The sequence below is a fragment of the Felis catus genome, chromosome A1 (genome assembly GCF_018350175.1).
Source record: "Felis catus isolate Fca126 chromosome A1, F.catus_Fca126_mat1.0, whole genome shotgun sequence".
In the NCBI taxonomy this organism is placed as follows: domain Eukaryota; kingdom Metazoa; phylum Chordata; class Mammalia; order Carnivora; family Felidae; genus Felis; species Felis catus.
The window spans coordinates 186,600,485-186,622,213 of record NC_058368.1 but is presented as its reverse complement, the minus strand read 5'-3'; the positions used below and the strand labels follow the sequence as shown (position 1 = coordinate 186,622,213).

At 36.0% G+C, this 21,729-nt stretch overlaps 1 protein-coding gene across 4 annotated transcripts in view; it reads right to left on the bottom strand.

Annotated features, from left to right (window-relative positions):
- The window catches only part of GABRB2 (gamma-aminobutyric acid type A receptor subunit beta2), a 239,510-nt gene that overhangs the window by 117,723 nt on the left and 100,058 nt on the right, over nucleotides 1-21,729 (bottom strand). For all 4 annotated transcript variants that reach the window (XM_011285651.4, XM_045035975.1, XM_011285648.4 and 1 more), the window contains one exon: nucleotides 5,093-5,175. In XM_011285651.4, coding sequence (XP_011283953.1) covers nucleotides 5,093-5,175 — 83 coding nt within the window. The remainder of the gene's footprint in view (nucleotides 1-5,092; nucleotides 5,176-21,729) is intronic.

Genomic DNA, 21,729 nt, shown 5'->3' with positions numbered 1-21,729 from the left:
TCCAGGTTAAATTGATAATGATAATAACGATGGAATAATGATAACAGCTGCTACCTATGGAAAGATCAGTACCAAGCATGGCACAAAGATCTCTGTCGTATCTCATTATCTATAAGGTATTGCAATATTGTAGAGATGAGAAACCATAGCTTGAAAAAGCTAAGTGACCTGTTTAGTTAACTCGAGAAATCAATGCCAGATAGTTACCGTACTCAATAAATCCTCTTGGGTGCCTGGGTGGCTCAGTCCGTTAAGTGTACAACTTCGGCTCACGTCATGATCTCATGGTTCCAATTTGAGTCCCATTTCAGGTGAGCTCAAACCCCGCTTAGGGCTCTGTGCTGACAGTGCCGAGCCTGTGTGGGATTCTCTCTCCCCCACTCTCTCTGCCCCTTGCTCACTTGCGCCCTCTCTCTCTCTCATAAAAAATAAAAAATAAATAAATGTCCCCTGATCCACAGTACATACTGTGATACCACTCTGATTATCACAGAGTGGTATAGTAAGTGGTATACTTAGAGTATTAGTGACATACTCTAAGATGCCATCAATTTTCACTTTAGGAGTAGAAGAACACTATGCATTATCTTTTCCACTAAGTTCTTAAAAACCCTGTATGTCTATTTCCAAAAATATTGAGCAGTACACAGCATGAGCTATATCCAAAATATATTAACCTGTGCCATCATAAACATGGATTCAGTATCTTAGTCTGCTTAAGTATATCAATCTATACTGCCCTCTTTAATAAAGATTATTCCAAATAAAGCTGTTGAAAAGAAAATGGAGCCTTAATTCCACCAATAATCTGACAGCAAGTTGTTTTACAAAATATCCAGATTGGAATTCAACACAACAACAACAGACACATTTCTATTTCCTGCTTTCCTGAAGCATGGTGAATATCCGTAGGAAAAAAAGAAGCCTGTGCCAACACACACACACTTATAGGCACATTTTGCTACATTGATTGCACAGACTTTAGATGATCAGTGGGTGAGGCTGTCTCCTCTGGCCAGTGTAAAAGGTTGGCAAAACCACAAATGGATTACATTTTAAAATGGATTGTACTTTCATTCCATCTAAGTACAGACAGATGTCAAAGAGCTTTGAAATCTCCCTCTTTGGATTTTGAAGCTAACTATTCATTCTTTTCCCATTGACAGAAGTAAAAGAAATTAATTTGCATTTTACACTGTAGGCACAGCTGGCTGAGACATACTATGAGGAAGTAGACAGCCCTACAAATAATGAGACTTACTTAGAATGTAAAAGTAAAAGTTGAGAAGGACAATGCTGTGTTTTCAATCTCTCCTTGCCTGGATCTACTAGATCTCATAATTAGGTCAAATCTCCAGCACTACAGGAATCTTTAAATATAATAAAATTGGTATATAAGCATCATCATCATCATCATCATCACCAGTTATTATCTATTCGATGTCTACTATGTACGAAGCAAAGTGCAATATTTTTTTAATCATTATTAGTTACTTTAATCCTCATAACAATTTGTTGTGGTAGATATTATTATTCCCTTCTTATCTATGGGAAACTGAGGCTCAGATAAGCGGGTTGACTTTCCCAACATAATGTATGTAATCAGTGACTGTGAGAGGACAGCAAGAACTGGTTTCTGATGCTGCTACACGGGCAGCGGTAGGATTTTTTTTTTTTTTTTTTTTTAGGTCCTAAAAGGACAAGCCTGACTGGCTATCTCAGTGAACACTTGGCATAGTCCTGTGAAGTTATCTATGATAGAGCTGCTAGGAAAGTTCTAGCAACTAATCTGGCAACTAATCTGGCTCAGAGTATAAGAGATTAGTCCCCTAACTATTCCCATTTCAAAGACACATAATACTCCCCTTGCTCTCTTTGCATTATTTTTCATTTCTGGATGGGACATATTAAATGGCCTTGCGATAAACTCAATCCTAATATTCCCTCACTCAGAATCAAGTTATATTATTTTCTCTGCCATTAAACCAATATATGAATTGCTGGCATAGAGACAAGGTAATAATGATTTAGTAATGCCACTATTGAGGTCATTTGCATTTGAGAGAGGTAGGGAAGAAGGACAGTCAGGAGGGGAAGGAGGGAGAGAAGAAAAGTAAGGAGAAGGGAGGTAGAGGCAAAGAGGGAGAAGAGAGGGTGAGGGAGAGGGAAAAGGAGAATAAACGAATGCCTAAAGTTTGCTTAGAAGAAAGAAATAGATAAATAAGGTTGAATGTCAGGCATCAACTTCAGAGCTAGTTGTTAGAAGTCTAGGATCATAAATTCATTTCAATAAGCTTAATTAGTTAACTACCTACCAATAATGGCAGAATATCATATATATTATTAATATAACATATTTCATGATCATTCATATAACAATGATTTTCTGTCTGTTCAGCGTAGTACTGAAAGTCCTAGCCAGAAAAATCAGGCAAGAAAAAGAAATAAAAGATATCCAAATTGGTAAGGAAGAAGTAAAATTACATGTTTGCAAATGACATGATCTTATATATAGAAAACCCTAAAGACTGCCTCCCCCCAAAAAATAGAACTAATAAATTCAGTAAAGTTTCATGATACAAAATAAACATACAAAAATCAGTTGCATTTCTATATACTAACAATGAACTCTAAAAACAAAATAAAGAAAGCAATCCCATTTACAATAGCATCAAAAACAATGAAATACTTCGGAATAAATTTAACCAAGGAAGTGAAAGATCTGTACAATGAAAAGTATAAGACATTGATGAAAGAAACTGAAGACATAAATAAATGGAAAGACATCTCATGTTCACAGATCAGAGTTAATGTTATTAAAATGTCTCTATTATCCAAAGCCACCTATAGATTTAGTGCATTTCCTATTTAAATTCCAATACATTTTTACAGACATAGAACAACAAATAATACTAAAATCTATATGGATCCACAAAAGACCTTGAATAGCTAAAGAACTCTTGAACAGGAATAACAAAACTAGAGGCATCACACTTCCTCATTTCAAACTATACTGCAAAACTATGGTGATCAAAAGGAAATCCTGTCATTTCCAATAACATAGATAAAACTTGAGGGAATTACACTAAGTGAAATAAGACAAAGACCAATACTGTATGATCCTACTTATATGTGGTATCTAAAAATAAATACTGAAGTCATAGAAACAGAGAGTAACTTGGTGGTTGTCAGGGGTGAGGGTTTTTGGAAGATGATCAAAGATGGTTAAAGGTTTACAAAGATGAGTTAAAATATGAGTAATATTTAGGCATCTAATCTACAGGATGGTGACTATAGTTAACAATTCTGTATTGTACACTTGCAAGTTGCTAAAGAGTAGCTCAGTCCTCAACATACACACACAATGTCACTGAGGTAATGGATTTGTTAACTAATATTATTATGGTAATCATCTTACAACATATACATCTATCAAATCATTGCCTCATACATCTTAAACTTACACAATGCTATACATCAATTATATCTCAGTAAGGCTGTGGAAAAAATCTATTCTACTCCATTTAATAGGGTAACTGTGAATTGAAATGAGAAATGTAAAAGCCCCTTTATTAAAACTTAAACTTTCTAAAAGTCTGAAGAATTGTCACATTAACTTAAAAAAAATCCTTGTCAGAATTATAATTTAATTACATTAAACACCTGGGTGTTGGCTGTGTCCTTAGGCATCAGTTCTTTAAAATAAAAGGGACTTGTTTACTTACCTTGGAGAGTTATGAAGAGCTCAAATGAAATAACATGAGTACAAGTGCTTCAACCATGTGTACAATTCTGATTATTTAAAAGTCCACTCAAATTTCACCACAAAAAATTCTCTTACCAAAACCTCACTGTTAGCACACGGCAACCTAATTTTTTTTTTAAATCCTTATATAAACAATTGGAAACAACCAAAGAATTTGGACTTCGAAGAACAATCTGCACTTTAATTCTATCATAAGTTAATAAAGTGCAAAGTTATCCCAAAATACTTACACAAAAATAATTATCAAAATCCTATAGACCAATTTCATTAAATAGTTCTTTATTGCAAAGATCAAAAGTGAAAATAATGATGATTTGAGAGCACAAGTATGAAATCAAGTTCCTCAAAAAAATGTATGTAAATTCAATAATCTCTGGAAGCTATTCTTTTTTAATAGGCCAAATACAAGCTGTGTTCCATAAAGGCTTGTATTTCCACTCAGAGCAGTGACTTCGAGTTGCACTGCTTTGCCACGGCTAGAGTTTTCTCACAACAGCTGAGAGTATCCCATCCACACAGCAGTCAAGTTACTCATTATCTAGAATGCTGGATATAAAATCATCAGCTTCCAATTGTTTGGTGGGATGAGGCATGAAAACATTGCAAAGAACTGACAAAGAAAAGAGATTCGAATCCTCTTCCATCTCAAATGACCTCTAAAATGGAGAGGGGTCATGAAATCAATGTTTTCACCCACCCAACAGGGTAGATGATTGAGTCATCAAGAAACCGTGGCCCAGAAAAGCAACAACACTGCAAAACAAGTCAGCACAGGAAAGAAAATAAACACAGACACAGACACCAATCTTGCTCATGATACGGCCTCTAGCAGGAATGTAAACTAAATTTTAGACAGTGAAAGTAGTCCCTTGAAACAAAAAATATTCCACCAATCCATATTCTGTGAATATTTTAACTGGTCCAGAGGCCACATTTATTTTACAATTGCAAAGACATAACCTCTCTGAGAGGCAAAGACAATTGGGATTTCCTGTGTCTCTCTGCCATTACCACCTATTTTTCCAAGCTTGTTGCAGCTGTATGCACCAATTCCATACTTTAAATGCCTAGAATAGCCCTTGGTCTTCTTCCAGGGTCTTAGCATCTTTCTTTTATTGCTCAATTACATCTTGCCTATACATCACTCCCAGGGATTTAGAGATGAGACTAAGAGGGTGGCAGCATCACTGAGGAAAGATACTGACTCCGTCTCTCTCGACCAGATTTACTGTAGTAGCAGTACTTTTGCGGGACCTGTGGTCTGGATATGAACCAGAGTAACCTTAAAGCAGAGTTCAGTCTAGCTTCATTCTTAGAAAAACTTACAGCTTTCAATTTCCAAGGTGCAGTTTTGTTCATCCAGTGGGTACCGCCTTAGGTCCATCATGCAGGCAGCTGTGGTTGTGATTCTAGAAGAGAAATAGCAATGATACATGCTGTTAGCTGGTCCATGGCTGGAACTGGAAAAATTAAATCCAAGTATCAAAGAGGACAGAATTGGGCCTCTAGGAGACTGACTTAAGCCAAAGTTCTAACGAAAAAGGGTGCCACAAGTTCAGATAACCATTTTCCTTTATGAGCCTTGGGCTGATGTATTTTAAAAAAATTGGACAAAATCAGTATTTTCCCAAAGTGTGGTCCATTACCTACTTGTACCAAAACCATCTGGGAGCATTTGTTAAACAGGCAGTTTCCATGCTCCAGAATGTCTTGGGGCAGGGAGGGATAGTCCCAGGGCTCTTTATTTTTCTAAGCATTACAGGTGATTAAGAATATCAACATAGATAATTCCTCTTACACTCACATTTGTTTCCTCCTCTCTCTAATGTTAATTAAATCTTGGATTTGATGCATCATTTTTGACATTTATATACATTGTATAGTACTTATCAAGTGCTTTAATACAATACAGTATCAGCCTTTCATGTATCACCTGATTTGCTCTGTGCTGAGTAAAATGATATTCTCATGACCTGTTAAGAGAATGTCCTCTCATGGATTGGCAGATTTACTTATTTAGAACACCTGGTATCTTTATTCTTTTATCAGGAAGATGTGAACATGTCCTTTTAATGCCTTTATATTTCTCTATCATCATTTTGTTTTTAGAATGAGAGAGAGAGAGAGAGAGAGAGAGAGAGAGAGAGAGCGAGCGAGCCCAAGCTGGGAAGAGAGAGAGAGAGAAAGAGAAAGAGGTCTGGGATCATGACCTGAGCCGAAATTAAGAGGCGGGCACTCAACCAACTGAGCCACCCAGGCGCCACTCTGTCATTATTTTTCACTAATCTCTTATTGAAGATCTACTAAAAGGAGTCAAAAATCATACAGTTCTAAATTATTTGTTAACATATATTTTCTGATCAATAAGGTAGCATAATGTCATGAAAAAACACAAGTTTTAGAAAACAACAGACATAGGTATAAATTCTAATTCTGTCTTGCTGACTGATTGACATCAAGATGGTTAATATCCTTTAACCAACCTTAGTTTCTTTATCTATGAGAAGGGGATATTATTAACAACAATAATAGTTACCTAACAGGATTTCTATAAGAATAATTTGTATACAGAATATAGAAGAGTACCTATATACAGTGTATCTGCTGGAAAAAGAAAAACTAACAAGAAATTGATATTGAATTTGACCAACTTTGGCTCACTCTACTCTGAAGGGCACTTTACTATGAGTTAAGAATAAAAAAATAAGATACAGCCCCAGCTTGGGATAAACAGTCTCCAGATAGATATTTTTCATTAAAAGGTTGGGCACAGTTTGCAAGTAATCTAGGTAGACTGAGTCTATGAAATTCCTCAGTTAGGTGTGAGAGTCCCACTCCTTAGTTGTAGGATGGAAATATGTGACTAACTAAGTGTAAGTAGTTCATACCTCTTTAGTTTGGTTACTGCTTCATTAAGGGTTGTGCTCTGTTAACTTTTGTTTTTCTTTTTAGCAGGAAGTCATCCCTGATTCCTTCCTTTCCTTCGCCAAGAGTTAGCTACTCTGCCTCAGCTCCTTTCCATCTCCATTGTCTCCCTCAAAATCTATGGCCCTGTTGCCTCACCTCATATAATTATTGTAGATAGGTCTCCTGGCCTCTCCATTTGCCTCCCTACCATCCATTATCCACACAGCAGTCAGATCTTTTAAAAGCATAGATTAGATTTTATCATTCCTCTGCTTCAAATTTTACTGGTTCCTGGGGCGCCTGGGTGGCGCAGTCGGTTAAGCGTCCGACTTCAGCCAGGTCACGATCTCGCGGTCCGTGAGTTCGAGCCCCGCGTCGGGCTCTGGGCTGATGGCTCAGAGCCTGGAGCCTGTCTCCGATTCTGTGTCTCCCTCTCTCTCTGCCCCTCCCCCGTTCATGCTCTGTCTCTCTCTGTCCCAAAAATAAATAAATGTTGAAAAAAATTAAAAAAAAAATTTTACTGGTTCTTCCAAAAAGATCCAAAATTTTGACTGTGTCCTACTGTGCTCTAAATAATCTGCCTCTTCCTAAAATCTCAATATTATCTCATACCAAGTCCTTTCTCACTATCTTCCAGTCTTCACATTTGTTCTTTCTGCCTAGAATATGTGTCTCTCTGAACTTCACAAGGTCCTCTTTTATAATCCTTCACCTCAAAGGTCACCTCCTCTAAGAGGCCTTTTCCCAAGCAGCCCATCCAAAGTGGTTGCCTTAACTAATGTTCCATCCTATCTGTTTATTTCCTTTAGGCAAATATCATAATCTGAAATTATCTTGCTTATTTATATTACTTTTTAAGATTTTTAATGAAGTACAGTTGACATATAATATTAAATTAGTTTCAGGTATATAGCATAGTGATTTAACAATTACTCAGCCATAAGAAAAGAATGAAATATTATCATTCACAACAACATGGATGGACCTAGCAGATATCATGGTAAGTGAAATAAACCACACACAGAACGAGAAATGCCATTTGATTTCACTTACATGTGGAATATAATAAACAAAACAAATGAACAAACAACAACAAAGGGAGAAACAGACTCATAAATATAGAGAACTGGTGATGGCCAAAGGGGAGGGGGCTAGGGGAATGGGTGAAAGAGATTAAGAGGAAAAAACTTTTTCTCCCTTCCTTCCTTCCTTCCTTCCTTCCTTCCTTCCTTCCTTCCTTCCTTCCTTCCTTCCCTTTCTTTCTTTTCTTTCTTTTTTTCTTCCTTTATTTCTTTCTTTACTATTTCTCTCAATAAAATGTAAGCTGTTTAGGGGCGCGGGTTTTGTTATAAGGCACAGATTTATTGTAAGGCAATCAATAAACATCTGTTGGATAAATAAAAACATGAATTATAAAGAGGCAAACAGTTGGTTTTGCTGATTATAAATCTTTTATTTGGAGGATTATCTTACTGCATTATTTCTCCTCTTTTTTTAACTTAAAACATGTCTTAAGTTTTAGGGGTTTGTCTTACATTTTTAACAGTAAATACATTTTAATCCATTTAATTAACATTGCATAAAGAGTACTAGAGTTTATCTTATCATCAAACTGATTGTTTCGGCTTTCCCTGGGTCTTACCAAATACTTACATTTTATAAATTCTAAAAGTATATAAAAATTAACATTCACAGTTAATAATTTGCTAAGGGCCTAAAAATGACAATTTATTTTGGCTATGCAATACATGGCTGAATTTCTCACTGGCCTACTGATTTTCTTCCTTCCTTCTCTTCTTCCTTCCTTCCTTCCTCTCTGTCTTTGTTTCACATGTAGTTACAACCTGAATTGTTACTAACACATTGTAGCTACTAACCTGAGTTTCACATGTAGCTACAACCTGAATTGTAGCTATAACCTGAATTGAATACAGAAGCTTGTATTATGTAGAAGATACATTTTCAAAGAAAATAAAATTAGGTACATGATGGGCATACCAAAACTCCCATGTTACTTCTGTAAAATAGCATAAATAATCTCCATCTTGAGAAACAAGAGAAAATTAACTTCATCTGATAGAATGAACACAAAGGACATTAAAGGTACAAGGGCACACATATGATAAAAAAAAAGTGAGAGCCATAAACAGATGCTCAACAGTGTAAGTGAGGTGCAATAGCTACTATATAGGCTGTGGTTCACACTTTCTGCTGATACATATTCATGGCAACTAACATCTGTGAACTAGTGCTGTAAACATTAGTGCTGTGAACAAGAAAAATAAATTGACTAATGCTATTGCAGAAGAAATGAGTTTCTACCCACATTTAAAAAAAAAGATGAAAGAGTTTTTCTTACATCAACATTTATATTTACACCTGTGTTTTACTCTTTTAAAGCTATACTTCACAAAAATATATATATATAACTATTTTCCAGTCAATGTTTCCAAGGCACTTGTGTCTCCTATTGGCTTAAAGCAGAAACTCTGTAGACAAAATAATCCATTTTGAATTCTGTTCATATAGACCAGAATGAGTGAACTAGGATGAATCACTTAGATCCTATAATACTTGGTTGCTTCTGAAAATCTGAAATTAAAAACTTGCCAACCTAATTTGTTATAAGATGATAAAGGTAAGAAGAGATCTGTAACTCATAAAATGTTCTGTAACTCGTTTTTACCACATGCTAATGAGCAAATACAGTGATAACTCATTTGACCAATGGTTAATATTTGGAAATATGTATATGTATGTGTTTGTATACAGAAGAAATGTAGAATACGCAAGCACTTATATTAAAAGAAAAGCAGAGTGGGGTGCCTGGGTGACTCAGTCAGTTAAGCATCTGACTCTTGATTTCAGCTCAGTTCATGATCTCACGGGTTCATGAGATTGAGCCCCACGTTGGGCTCTGTGCTAAAGGTGCAGAGCCTGCTTGGGATTTTCTCTTGCCCTCTCTTTCTGTCTCTCTCTCTCTCTCTCTCAAATAAATAAACATTAAAAAAAATCAAAGTAGAGCTATAAAATATGACATGAATAGCATCCAAACACAAAAATATGCAAAAAATCATTCTATATATGTGTATAAAACTCTAATAGATTTGAATACAAAGTACAGACATGTGTTAACAAACCTGCATCTTTTCCATGTGTTTTATAATATCAGAAACTACATCTGTTTTTGTCTTATTTGTATTTCAAGCACTTTGCCAGGTCCCTGGTATATATCACTAAGCCAAGATTAAATAGTAATAATAATAATAAACAAAGAGAAGAGAAAAATCCATGGTCGTTAAGTATTCTCAAACTGAGATTTTGATGCAATTCTCTATATTAAGTAGTTCATTAAATTTATGTAAAAATTCTAAAATCATAGAATTATAGAAGCTACTCAGAAAGGAATTTATTTAGAAAAGCTCAATGATCAACATCAAAATCTTTTCTTTGGAACTGATGATTTATAGCATTGCTAAGTTTCTCTAGGAACAATCAATACAACAAATATACTTAATGAGGTTTTCATGAACATTCCACTCTGAATCCTGATAAACATCCTTAATGGGCCTTAAATTACTTAACACTAGCACTAGTCTTTGAAGTGAAGCTAGTAACTCATTATGTAGGTATGCTGATTAAATTTTAAGTCCACTGTGAAATATATAGAGATAGTGTTGTCTTCAATCACAGGAAATAGTCAATGATGCATTCAGAATGTGCCTCTTTTACCTGTCACAAATTTTCTACAGTTACAAGTTGAAAATGTGACTTCTTTAGGCTGAATATTATTACGCAATGAAAGCCACCTTTGGGGAATGCCAATATTCTGACTGGGCTAAAGATCTTTGGAGAAACTTTTTGTTCCTTAGCCGCTGAGTCTTGTCAACCAAAAATTACTTGTGTCATAAAATACTGACATAGTGCAAGAAAACTACATATGTAACATAGCCTAAAACACTCACTAAAGGCATCTATAAAATCAAGAAATACAACAGCTATGCCAGCATTTTGCAGCAAAGCCACAACAAATATTTTATAGTGTCATTACCTGAGATTTAGTGATGGTACCGTATCATTCCAAGATTAAAAAGAATCAAAGATAGTTATTAAGTAATAATAGATGCCTTTGCCTCTCAGCCAATAGGAGATAACTCAGAATCATAATTAATGTGACATGCTTTGGTCCTTTCAACAGTCTTCACAACAGACTTCTGGCACTAAAATATATGCTCAAACATGTGCCTTGACAAGTCAGAAATTTGTTAGGATTTCAACCAGAGATGACAAGAAAGTGACACTGGACTTCTACTTTGTTTGATTTCTTTATCTAGATAACTATCCAATCATTTCATGCATACAAAATTATTCTTTTCAATATATATGTATGTTTTTTAAAGAAAGTCAGATGTCTTATCCCCAAGTATATTCAAAGCATGTCATTCTAATCCACAGCATGTTTTTACTTTGTTCAAAATGCACATTTACTTAAAAGCACAACTTACTCTAATTACAAAGGATAACAGGATCCTATAGTATGAGTGGGCATCATTACTAGAGAAAAATTAGGATGTAAAAACAGTCAATTATCAAAAAATATATTGATATATATATTTCTAGCTGTAAAACAAACTAAAAACTTCAGGTGGGAATGGGGGAAGATCAATAAACCAAAATCAAGCATTAGAGTACAAACTGAAATTTTGAAAAATTCTGAGGAGCTCATCTGAGTCACTTCTCCATAAGGTACTTGAAATATTTTTGCCTCTCTCTCTAAGAAAACTGAATACTATTTTGTGTCTCACAGTCATTTTAGTTGGGAAGCTAATTTCTCACATATATCCCTCTTGTGATATGCTTGTGCATTTTGTAAAGCCTTAGATGACCCACTTTAGCATTCTTGCAAGTAATAAACATACCTCCTATTAACTGATCACTTACTGAGTTCTAGACATCATCTAGTGTTGCTTAAATGTATCATCTCATTTAATGAGTGTTTTTCTCTACTAGTCACAGAATGAGGGGTGGAGTTGGGATTTAAATTTAGGATGTCTGACTCCAGAGCCCACATATTTAACTGCTATGCTGTAACTAACCAGCTAGTTGACCTTGATAAAGTCATTTAGCTTCTCTGGAGAACTGACCGATTTCTGAAATCCCAAATGAGCTTGGAAATTCTATAATCCTATGAAAATACATTACATGTTCTGTGACCCTGTATATTTTGTAATTGTGTTTTACCCACACATTCAAATGCTGTATTTCACAGCTGTTCATTCTGTTTTAGTCAATTATGTAGATTAGCCTACCCCAGACAAGCAAATACAGGCCTCTCCCCAAGGAGTCCCACTTAATATTCTCCCCTGATTGAAGGTCTCCCTCAGCATTTTTCTTCCAGCCTGCGCTCTTGATTTACCTCCACAGAGTCCTTCTGCTTAAATTAAAATCTCCAACACTCATGCATAATTGTTTTTAAAAGCTCTTTACAAGTCCTCATATAGAGTCACATGTGCCAGTATGCTCAACTTTGTAATCACCAAAAAAAGTAAGATTGCTAGCAATCATGTTCCCATTTGATAAATCGTGCATTTCAGATTAGAGCTATTTGTACTCTTCTGCAGCTGTTTGGCCTTCTGTGACTCTTTGCTTTTCTGGAATTTTATCCTCCATAAAGATACTCTGACCGTTTAAGGGCTACACAGGTTTCTGCTACAAATCCGGGTGCTAGTATCAAAGACATTTCCTTAAATAACATTGCCTGTATAATCCAAACAGCAGTATCTAACAAAATTTCATTTTGTGAGTATATAAATCCTACTCAATCAAAAACATTAGTCAATATGGACATACAGTCTGAGCCTTTTCTCTTCTGCAGTCAGTTCCTTAAAGATTTATTTATTTTTGAGGGAGGGAGGGAGGGAGGGAGGGAGAGAGAGAGAGAGAGAGAGAGAAAGAGAGAGAGAGCAAGCAGGGAAGGGGCGGGGGGGGGGGGGGACAGTTCTGAAGCGGGCAGCAGGGAGCCCAATGCGGGCCTCAAATTCACAAACATCTAGATCATGACCTGAGCCGAAGTCAGATGCTCAACTGATGGAGCCACCCAGGTGGCCAGTCATTCCCTTATTTACTAAGATTTCCCACATTATATTCCTGATGGTCTCATCTGCAAATCATGTGCTTATATCAGGAATGAGAATATGCTGACTTCTCTAAGTTATGTTTTAAAGGAAATCTGAGTCCCTGAAAAAAGCAATCATTCTATTTTTTGACTCATAACCTAACAACTGAAATTTGACTTCAGATCACTGTAAGTGATTTAGTTGATCCAGAGCTGCTTACCAACTAGAAAGACATATAGCTGGGACTTTGATGATTTCAATAGTGATTATGTTTGTTTGTTTTCAAAATTTAAAACAGTGTTTAGGTATGCCAGAAACGTTTTGTTGCATTTATTAAAATATATTTAAAATATTTAATTTTGATTTTAACACATTAGAGTCATAACATTTCAGAATAAATTAATCAATTTTATTCTAGCCATTTATTTATTTATTTTAACAAAATACATGGCTCACAGATGCTGATTTATAGCTCACCAGTGACAGACTGAGGTTACAACCTCACCTGGGTCTTTGCCTTTCCAGCTCTACCCTCCACCCTTAATCACAATGTTCTGTGGCCTTATAGACTAGAATGTTGGGACTTCAAAAACTGTCTCCCTGATTCTCTAGCTTCAGGTTGGAGTTGGCCAATGGGGAGGAGATCAGGAGGTAAGGGAAGGGAGGAGAGTGAGACCAGGGAAACTGTTTTCTAGGCTCAGCTCCTGTGGAACTTGTGTCCAGGTTCCCCCAACCATGCCTTGTTCTCCCCCTTCAAGTGTGGCACACTAGGGACCAAATGGCAACATGCTGATCCTATCCCTGGGAGGGAGGAAGTACTGTTCTATTTCTTTGTAAATTGACCTTATAATACATTGTCCTCAAACTATCCCATTTTCAGTATGCCATCTGTTTCCTATTGGGCCCTTGACTGATAAAATATATTGTAGAAATGTATTTAAAATCTGAGGTTTTTTGAATCAGACTGTCAAAATAATTAGAGCATTCCATTCCTGGGTCCTCTACCCTGGAATTTTAGGGATGAAGGGATGAAGTTTCCCTCTACCTTAAATGAACTTCCTCCTTCTATGACTGAAGTCTCAATTCCTCCCAGTCCTCTAGGAAGCCTTCTCCCTCCACCTAGCTTATGCACCCCTAAGTCTCCTCCCCACTGGCCACTGTCATATCCCATTTCATTCCTTTAATTATACTTGTCATTATCAGAAATTATCCTCTGTGTACATTTGCTTCTTCATTATTTTCTGTCTCCCTAATAGATTCAGGGTCTATCTGAAGTTGGGTTTTCCAAAAGTAGATGCTGCAGGATGCTCATCGGGCATCATCAGCTATGAAAGAAAGGGAGAAGAAGCATGACTGGACAAAAAAACATCAGTGCAGGATTCAGGCCCAATGACATGGAAGTTCCAACGACTTTTGATGGCACTTTGCCATCAAAGTGCCCACAAGGGCCTGAAATGGCCTTTAAACTATCTCCCTCCCCACCATTGCTAAACACGCACATACACACACACACACACACACACACACACACACACACACACACACACACACACTTTGCTTGAGCAGCTAGCATTCAGCATCTGAGGAAAAGACATACCCTATAAAAAATCAGAGAAACATTTTTCGTGGTAGATCCAGCCTCTAACATGCCCTCACAACATATTTTCCCTGCTGCACATGGTTGCAACTGTGATAATCTTAACCAGTAAACTAGGCTTCACTGCTTTGTTACTGTCACTGTTATGTTTTAAACACAAAAAATGAATTACACAAAGCTGCCTCCTATCATGTACTGGCAACTCACCTTGTACCTTCCAACTCCAACAAAATATACAACAATGCAGTATTTGTGGCCTTTCTGCCATTCTAAACTCTGATGGTAAAAATTTCCAAATAAATGGCAGCAGAGTTAAGTCTTTTACATAAAACAGGCACCAAATGTATGGGAAAATGCTTAACACCATTAGAAACCACAAGTTTGTAGAAACAGAAATTAAGCCATGATTATTATTGCTTATCACATAAACAAAAAGGTACAGAAATTATAATATTCCCAGTACTACACATTCTGGGAGGAAACACACCATCTCATGCTGGTGGTAGAACTGTAAATTGGTACAAATTTTCTGGATGGTAATTTGACAACACTAATTAAAACCCACCAAATGTGCAAGCTTTGTTTCTGAAATTCCACTTTAAGAAGTTAAAGTGAAAACAAAATCATGCAAAACTATATACAAAGATGTTAAACAAAGATGTTAAGTACAACTTTAAACTGGGAAGAAGTGGAAACATTTTATATACCTAACTAACAAAGATAGTTAAATACATTTTGATTAAGTCACTGATGCAATAAAAATACTTTAAGAAGAGCGTGGACATAAAAGAACTCTAATTCTTCTTCAGAGAAAAAAAACATATTAGAAAGCAGTGCAGTGAAATTCCATATTTATTTGGAAAGGTATACTGGTTCACAGTTAAATGACTAAAAGTATACTAAAATAAGCATTGGGAATGTATTTGGTTTTTATTTTCTTATAGTTTCAGTAGTTTCACTGTTTTTGTGATGAATGCATATTGCTTTTTCCCCTTAAAAAATGTTATTAAGATAATTTTCCCTGTCTGCTTTAGTCTCCACCAAGACCATTCATAACTAGTCACTTATACTATTTGCCGTGGCATTTGTTCTGTATTGACAACATCTGATAACGCCTGGGATATTTAGATTCCATGGGTTGGAAATGTTGGTCAGCATGCTAATTGTGTTCAAAGTAGGCACTTCAATAAATTTCCTATGCATTTAAAACATTGGCAGAAATATCATCACTTGCTTAGGGATTCTCAAGGTAGACAGGATGATTAAATCATGTACAGATATACAAATACCTTACTGATGAGTGAATTCTTCTCAAGAGATCTCTATAATTATTGTTCTTACTTGAACCTCTCCAGTGATTTGGAACTGGCTCTTTCTGAAAGGAATCTATTCCATCTTTGAAAAGCTATGATTACCAGAATGTTTTTCTACATCTAATAGAAGTTTCCATTTCTTTGAATGTAAATTGTTTAATTCATATAGTTTGCAGTTTTTGTCAAGGAAGTGTTTGTTTTACTTAGTGATTCATTAGAGTTTTTGATGTCATTTTGTCATCAAAGCTATAAATCATTTTTATTTTTGTTTCTTAAATTGCTTTATGTCTAGACAATCACTTTCCATCCTAAGATGAGATAAAGTTTTATTATATTTCTCACTCTTTCACGGTTTCAAATTTTACAGCAATTTGTAAATCCATCTCAAATTGACATTGACATGTTGTGTGCACTGAGGACATACCTAGAATTTTTTATGGGCTACCATTTTTTATTTAGCAAATTGTCATTTTTAAGGTAATAAATGGTGAGAATATGGATAAACTGGGATTCTCATGATTGCTGATAAAAATATGAATTGATTCAACCTTTATAAAGGGCAATTTAGTTATCAGAACCTTTCACACATTGGCCAGTAGTTTCACTTTTGGGCATTTATTGAGGGAAACAGAAGAGGACAAAGATGCATGTACAAGGCCATTCACCCCTGAATGACACGGAATAGTGAGGTGTGGTGAGGACGATGTTTGGTAAACTGATGATATACATCGATAGACTCTCATACACTTGAGCACAGAAATAAAAAAACAGAGGCCTTGAAGATGAACAGTCTTGGGCTCAGGTCTTAATTCTGCCTCTTGCTGTGCGATCTTGAACCAACATACAAAGAACTGCAACAATGCAAAAGGTCCTCTTGAACTCTAGATAGTTATTTCTTCAGATAGTCTATGGAAACATGACCATGAGAATCTCACCAAAAAGAAAGTAAGGCTAACTTTATTTTCACTTGGGGAAATCACCCTATTTGTCCAGAAGTGTTTAGTTACTTAGGATGAAGTCCTGAAGTGAGTGTGGAGAGTGGTGAATATGGGTCATAGTAACTAAACACTGAAATTCAGAGAGCCCCATCCAACTAGAGACTGATTAAAACAAACAAAGTTTAGATGCTAAGTCAGGAAAAAGAAGAGTATTTGAAAAACTCCTACAAAAACACATCTATAATGCAAAGTTGTTTGAAAATATAAGAGGAAAAACAAATATTGCTTTGTACCCAAATGATGGCATGCTTTAGTAAGAAGCTTAAGAGTTAAAGCAGAATAAAGTGGTTCATAGTTTTAAAAATGGGGCCATTTTAAAGAAGGCTTGCAAAAAAACAGAACAGGCCCAGAAAAAAAGCATAAACACATTAAAAATAACCATTTACAATAAAAATTACCAGAAGATTATTATGGCACATTGCAAAAAGGCAAGAATGGAAACAAACACATCCAATTCTGGGATGAAAAATGAAAACTGATATTAGGAACTATCTGAAGGAAAAACACATGTAGCACTGTTTTAATAAGGACAATTTCACTTTGTCAAAGCTGGAGAGAAACAGAACTGAAGAATGAGAGAATGGACAACTAAGTTAAAGAATGGCTGCATTGTAAATATTTTGCCTAATTTGCCATCCTGATCTCTCTGTATCTCTGTCTGTTCCTCTCTCTAGAAAAAAAAAATTACCAAAATGGCTTCATAATTCAGTGAAATGTTACTGGGTTTTAAAACCTTAAAATTAATTGTTTAGCAAATGGCTAGATGAGCTGTGCTGTTCCAGCTGGAGAAGAGAGAGTAGACTGATAAATATATTAACAGCCTCTATTTACACAGAGGGCTCAAGGGAGTGATGATCTGCTGTTCACATTTTCTGCTGTGGACCAAAGGGTAGCTGTGGTCATAAATTCTAACATGAAGGACGTGGAAGATTTAGGTTAAATAGAAAGATGACTTGGCTGGTCATGAGGGCTGTAAAATAATGAAATGGCTCCCTAGAGTAGATGGTAGATTTCCCTTTCTGAAGATGATGTGTAAAGAATAGGCTCATCTGTCAGGGTGATGGAGGGGGTGGGGGGAGGCTACCCATGGCACAAGGGGAATCTCAGTGACGGCCTGTCCTTTCTGGTTCACTAAAGCAGCGTCTATCTTTAATTTTCAGCAACCAGAGCAAATGTCCAAATCCTTTGCAGCCTCAGCACACCTTTGCTAATTTGGCTTGTAATGGATTTTAGCTTAATAAAACAGACAGTAACTTCAGGACTTGCTAAATGTAATTAAATAACTAAAGAGTCATAATACAGCCTATAAACGTTAAAGTATTCCAGTGTGTGCTTAATGACAACAAGGGTTAGGGAAAGATATATTTCTGTCAGGTAATTATTAACAAAACCATTCAAGACTATCCTTACAGCACTGGGATGCAACATTATGTGTTGGTTATAATTTTTATGCTCACTGTTCACATTTATTAAGGCATTTGTGGTGGTGTAGTACTACAGTGTTGCTAATGAGTAATTATTTCTAGAGCAATTATTTTTAAGTGATTAAGATGTATTGTATCACTGAGACACAAGTGATTTTACATTTGCTTTCTCAATAGACTTCTTGTGCTCCCCAACCCCCAACTCCACCACAAAGCACATTCAACTGTCTTTTCTTGACAGGAAGAATAGAGTAATAATTGCCAAATGCCCACCATCTCTGAGAGAAACACGATGCAACAAAACTGTCTATTCATTCTTAACCTACCATTAGGGAGTTAATGAGAGTATAAGGTCTTGGAGTCAGATATGTATTAATTTAAAAATTGAAAATATGCAGATTTATCATACTTGGTCAATGAGTTTGAGAAAAATTTAACCTCCTGAATCGTAATATACCTGAATGACAGTAAAGGGATTGATCAATATTAATCTACCCACAGGGAGTCTACATTTTGTATGGTGCTTGCTAAGAACTGGAGGAAATATTTTTTAAAATTTTTTTAGTGTTTATTTATTTTTGACAGAAAGAGAGAGACAGAGCATGAGTGGGGGAGGGGCAGAGAGAGAGAGAGAGACAGAATCCGAAGCAGGCTCCAGGCTCCAAGCTGTCAGCACAGAGCCCAACGCGGGGCTCGAACTCACAGACTGTGAGATCATGACCTGAGCCGAAGTCAGATGCTTAACCTACTGAGCCACCCAGGTGCCCCTGGAGGAAATATTTTGTAAAACTATTATGATGTGGTCTTTAGCCTTAAGACCTTAAAATCAAAGCCCAGATACAAGATACAGAAAGGAACTGATCTAGGAGGATATTAGCTTTATAACTTTTGATTGATTATTTAACCTCTTCGGGGTGCCTGGGTGGCTCAGTGGGTTGAGCGTCCAACTTCAGTTCAGGTCATGATCTCAGGGTTCATGGGTTCAGGCCCCATGTCCAGCTCTGTGCTGTTAGCTGGGAGACTGCTTCAAATTGTGTGTCTCCTTCTCTTTCTGCCCTCCCCCTCTCAGGTTCTGTCTCTCTCTCAAAAATAAATGAACACTAAAAAAACTAATTATTTAACCTCTTTGAGCATCAATAATAGCATGCCAACAATAAGGGCATTTACCTCTTAGAGATGTATAAACAATACACAGAAAATGTTTAGCATGGAATATGCAATCCTACAAACTTTAGCTATGAATATAAAGTGATTATATTTCTTTTCTATTTATTATTATTAGGTATATGTCTTAAGTAGGAATAATTTGTATCATAAGATCTCCAATTAGGAAGAGGATTGGAAGCTGAATCCGTCATTGCAGAGAAAATGAGATATCAGCTAGGTGGTGGAGAATAGATAAGACTTCCCTAGATAGAATGTAGTTGGGAAGATTTTCTTGTCAGCATGGCATGCTGTGAGCACATGCTCAGAGCCAGGACATGCAGATAAAATGGATAGAGAAACTTGTGTGGTAACCAGATTTGCTGAGATTCTGGATGGAGGCTGGGTAATGTAGTTGACCTTAAGTTCCAGTCAACTTAGTTTATATTTTATCCACGGAAAATTGCAGAATATAATATGATATGATATGAACCAAAGTGTTAAAATTATGAGACACTTAATTCTGATTGATGAGTCAGTCACACACTGAGACACCTTGAGGGTCCAGCTTATGGCCTCTGTAGTATGTGGAGCAGGCTCAACATAAGACAATTGGGAATGGTGGGGACTGGGGTAAACTAGAGATACCTTGTTTGAACAACGTATCTATTTCTCAGTTCTAGCTGACTGTTGCTATGTGGAAAATAAGGGCCAATGTTTCCAATCTTTAGATTTTTAAATAAATAATTAGAAACTGTAAATTTAAAAATGAGATGTCCTAATTTTTTAAAGAACTGTGTTGGTCAAAAAAATACCTTCATGAATTGAACATGTCCTGAGGGCTGACAGGAGGCATACCTAGATACAATCTGTAATATTATAAATGAAGAAAGCAAGTCTCTGAGACATTAAGGGATTCATCCTAATTGACACAGAGAATGAGTTAGAGGTACCACTGGAACCTGAACCAATGATAATTTTACCCAAAGTTGACTACAACACACTGGGGGCTAAGGCTTTGTTCTAGTCAGTATGGAACCATGTGGACATATGCCCCAAGCCAGGCCATCTCTGAAGTTTCAGTGCAATCTCCATTCTATTAATATATGTCTTTAAGTTCTAGATTATGTCTCATTAGTCTCAAAGTAAACAAACAATGTAGCAGATGGATACAGGTCAAAATAAAATTTAAAAAAGTGTGAGTATTGGTTCTCTCTTCTTGGCATTAATGCAGTAGAGAGGAAAGAACATGTCCTGGGGAGTCATTTGGTCATGCAGACTTGAGTACAAACGCCAGTGTTTACCATTTCCTAGTCATGTCATTTGAGGAGGTTAGTTTGCTTGTCTTTAAAATGTAAATAACGATGCCTAGCATACAGGGTTGCTGGAGAATAACACATAACTGTATAACTTGGTGGCATGCTATCATAACCACTTGAGTGATAATGTCATAAAACTCGGTTTTCAAACATTTATTTAAGAAAGTCAAGGACAGAATGAGTAATTTAATAATTAGGAAAGGATGTTCTGATGTGAGTACATACAGTCAAGTTCCCTAGGAACTGTAATTTTAAACTAAGCAATGTTAACAACCAATTAAATTACCAAAAAAACTGCTCTACCATTCATATAATCTAGATCAGTGAAACATTCGACATTGTTAAAGCAGAAATATGTAAGGATGAGTTATACATAGTATTTTTATTAAGATTAATTGCTTTTATAATGTATAGAAATGTACAGTTGTATAATGTATTATAAGAAAAATTGTGAGTTAAAGCCAATTTTCACAGTTAAAAGAAATGAGCCAAGTTACTGTAAATCTTTAAGAAAACTGATGAGTTGGGGAAATAAGTAAGCTTTTTAATAGAACAGGAGAATTCTCCTGGATTTATAATTGTGACTCCAAAGACACAGAATTAGCATTCTTGGAAAAGAGGTGGGATAATAATTGTTATAAGTCTTGGATTTCAATCTGGATCTGGCATTTCCAGCTCTGTGACACTTGGGATATTACTAATCCCTCTCTGTTTCCTTTTCTGTAACTTGTAGCTAGAAATGTCTGTTTTATATCAGTGCTATGAGAAATCAAACAAATGATGTCTATGAAGCACTCAGAGCAATTACTTGCAAATCCTCAATGTCAGGTAGATGGTAACTGCTCTTATCACTATTCTACCCTATTTTAAGACTGTGAGTGAGGTCAAGGGAGAAGCAGGATATTTTTTTACAAAAATAAAAAGGGAATAATTAAAATTACTATCACAAAAAGTATTACAATTAATGCTTTGAACACATGGATAACATGATGACTTCTTATATTTAAAGTAATATAATTTATGTCAAATCTGGAATGGTAAATTCATATTTATGCCTTTGTTTTACATAATTGACAGGGATGCTCGGTCAAACAGCAGCTTCCATGACAGAAGGGAACACATTATGTATACCTAACAATCAGTAAA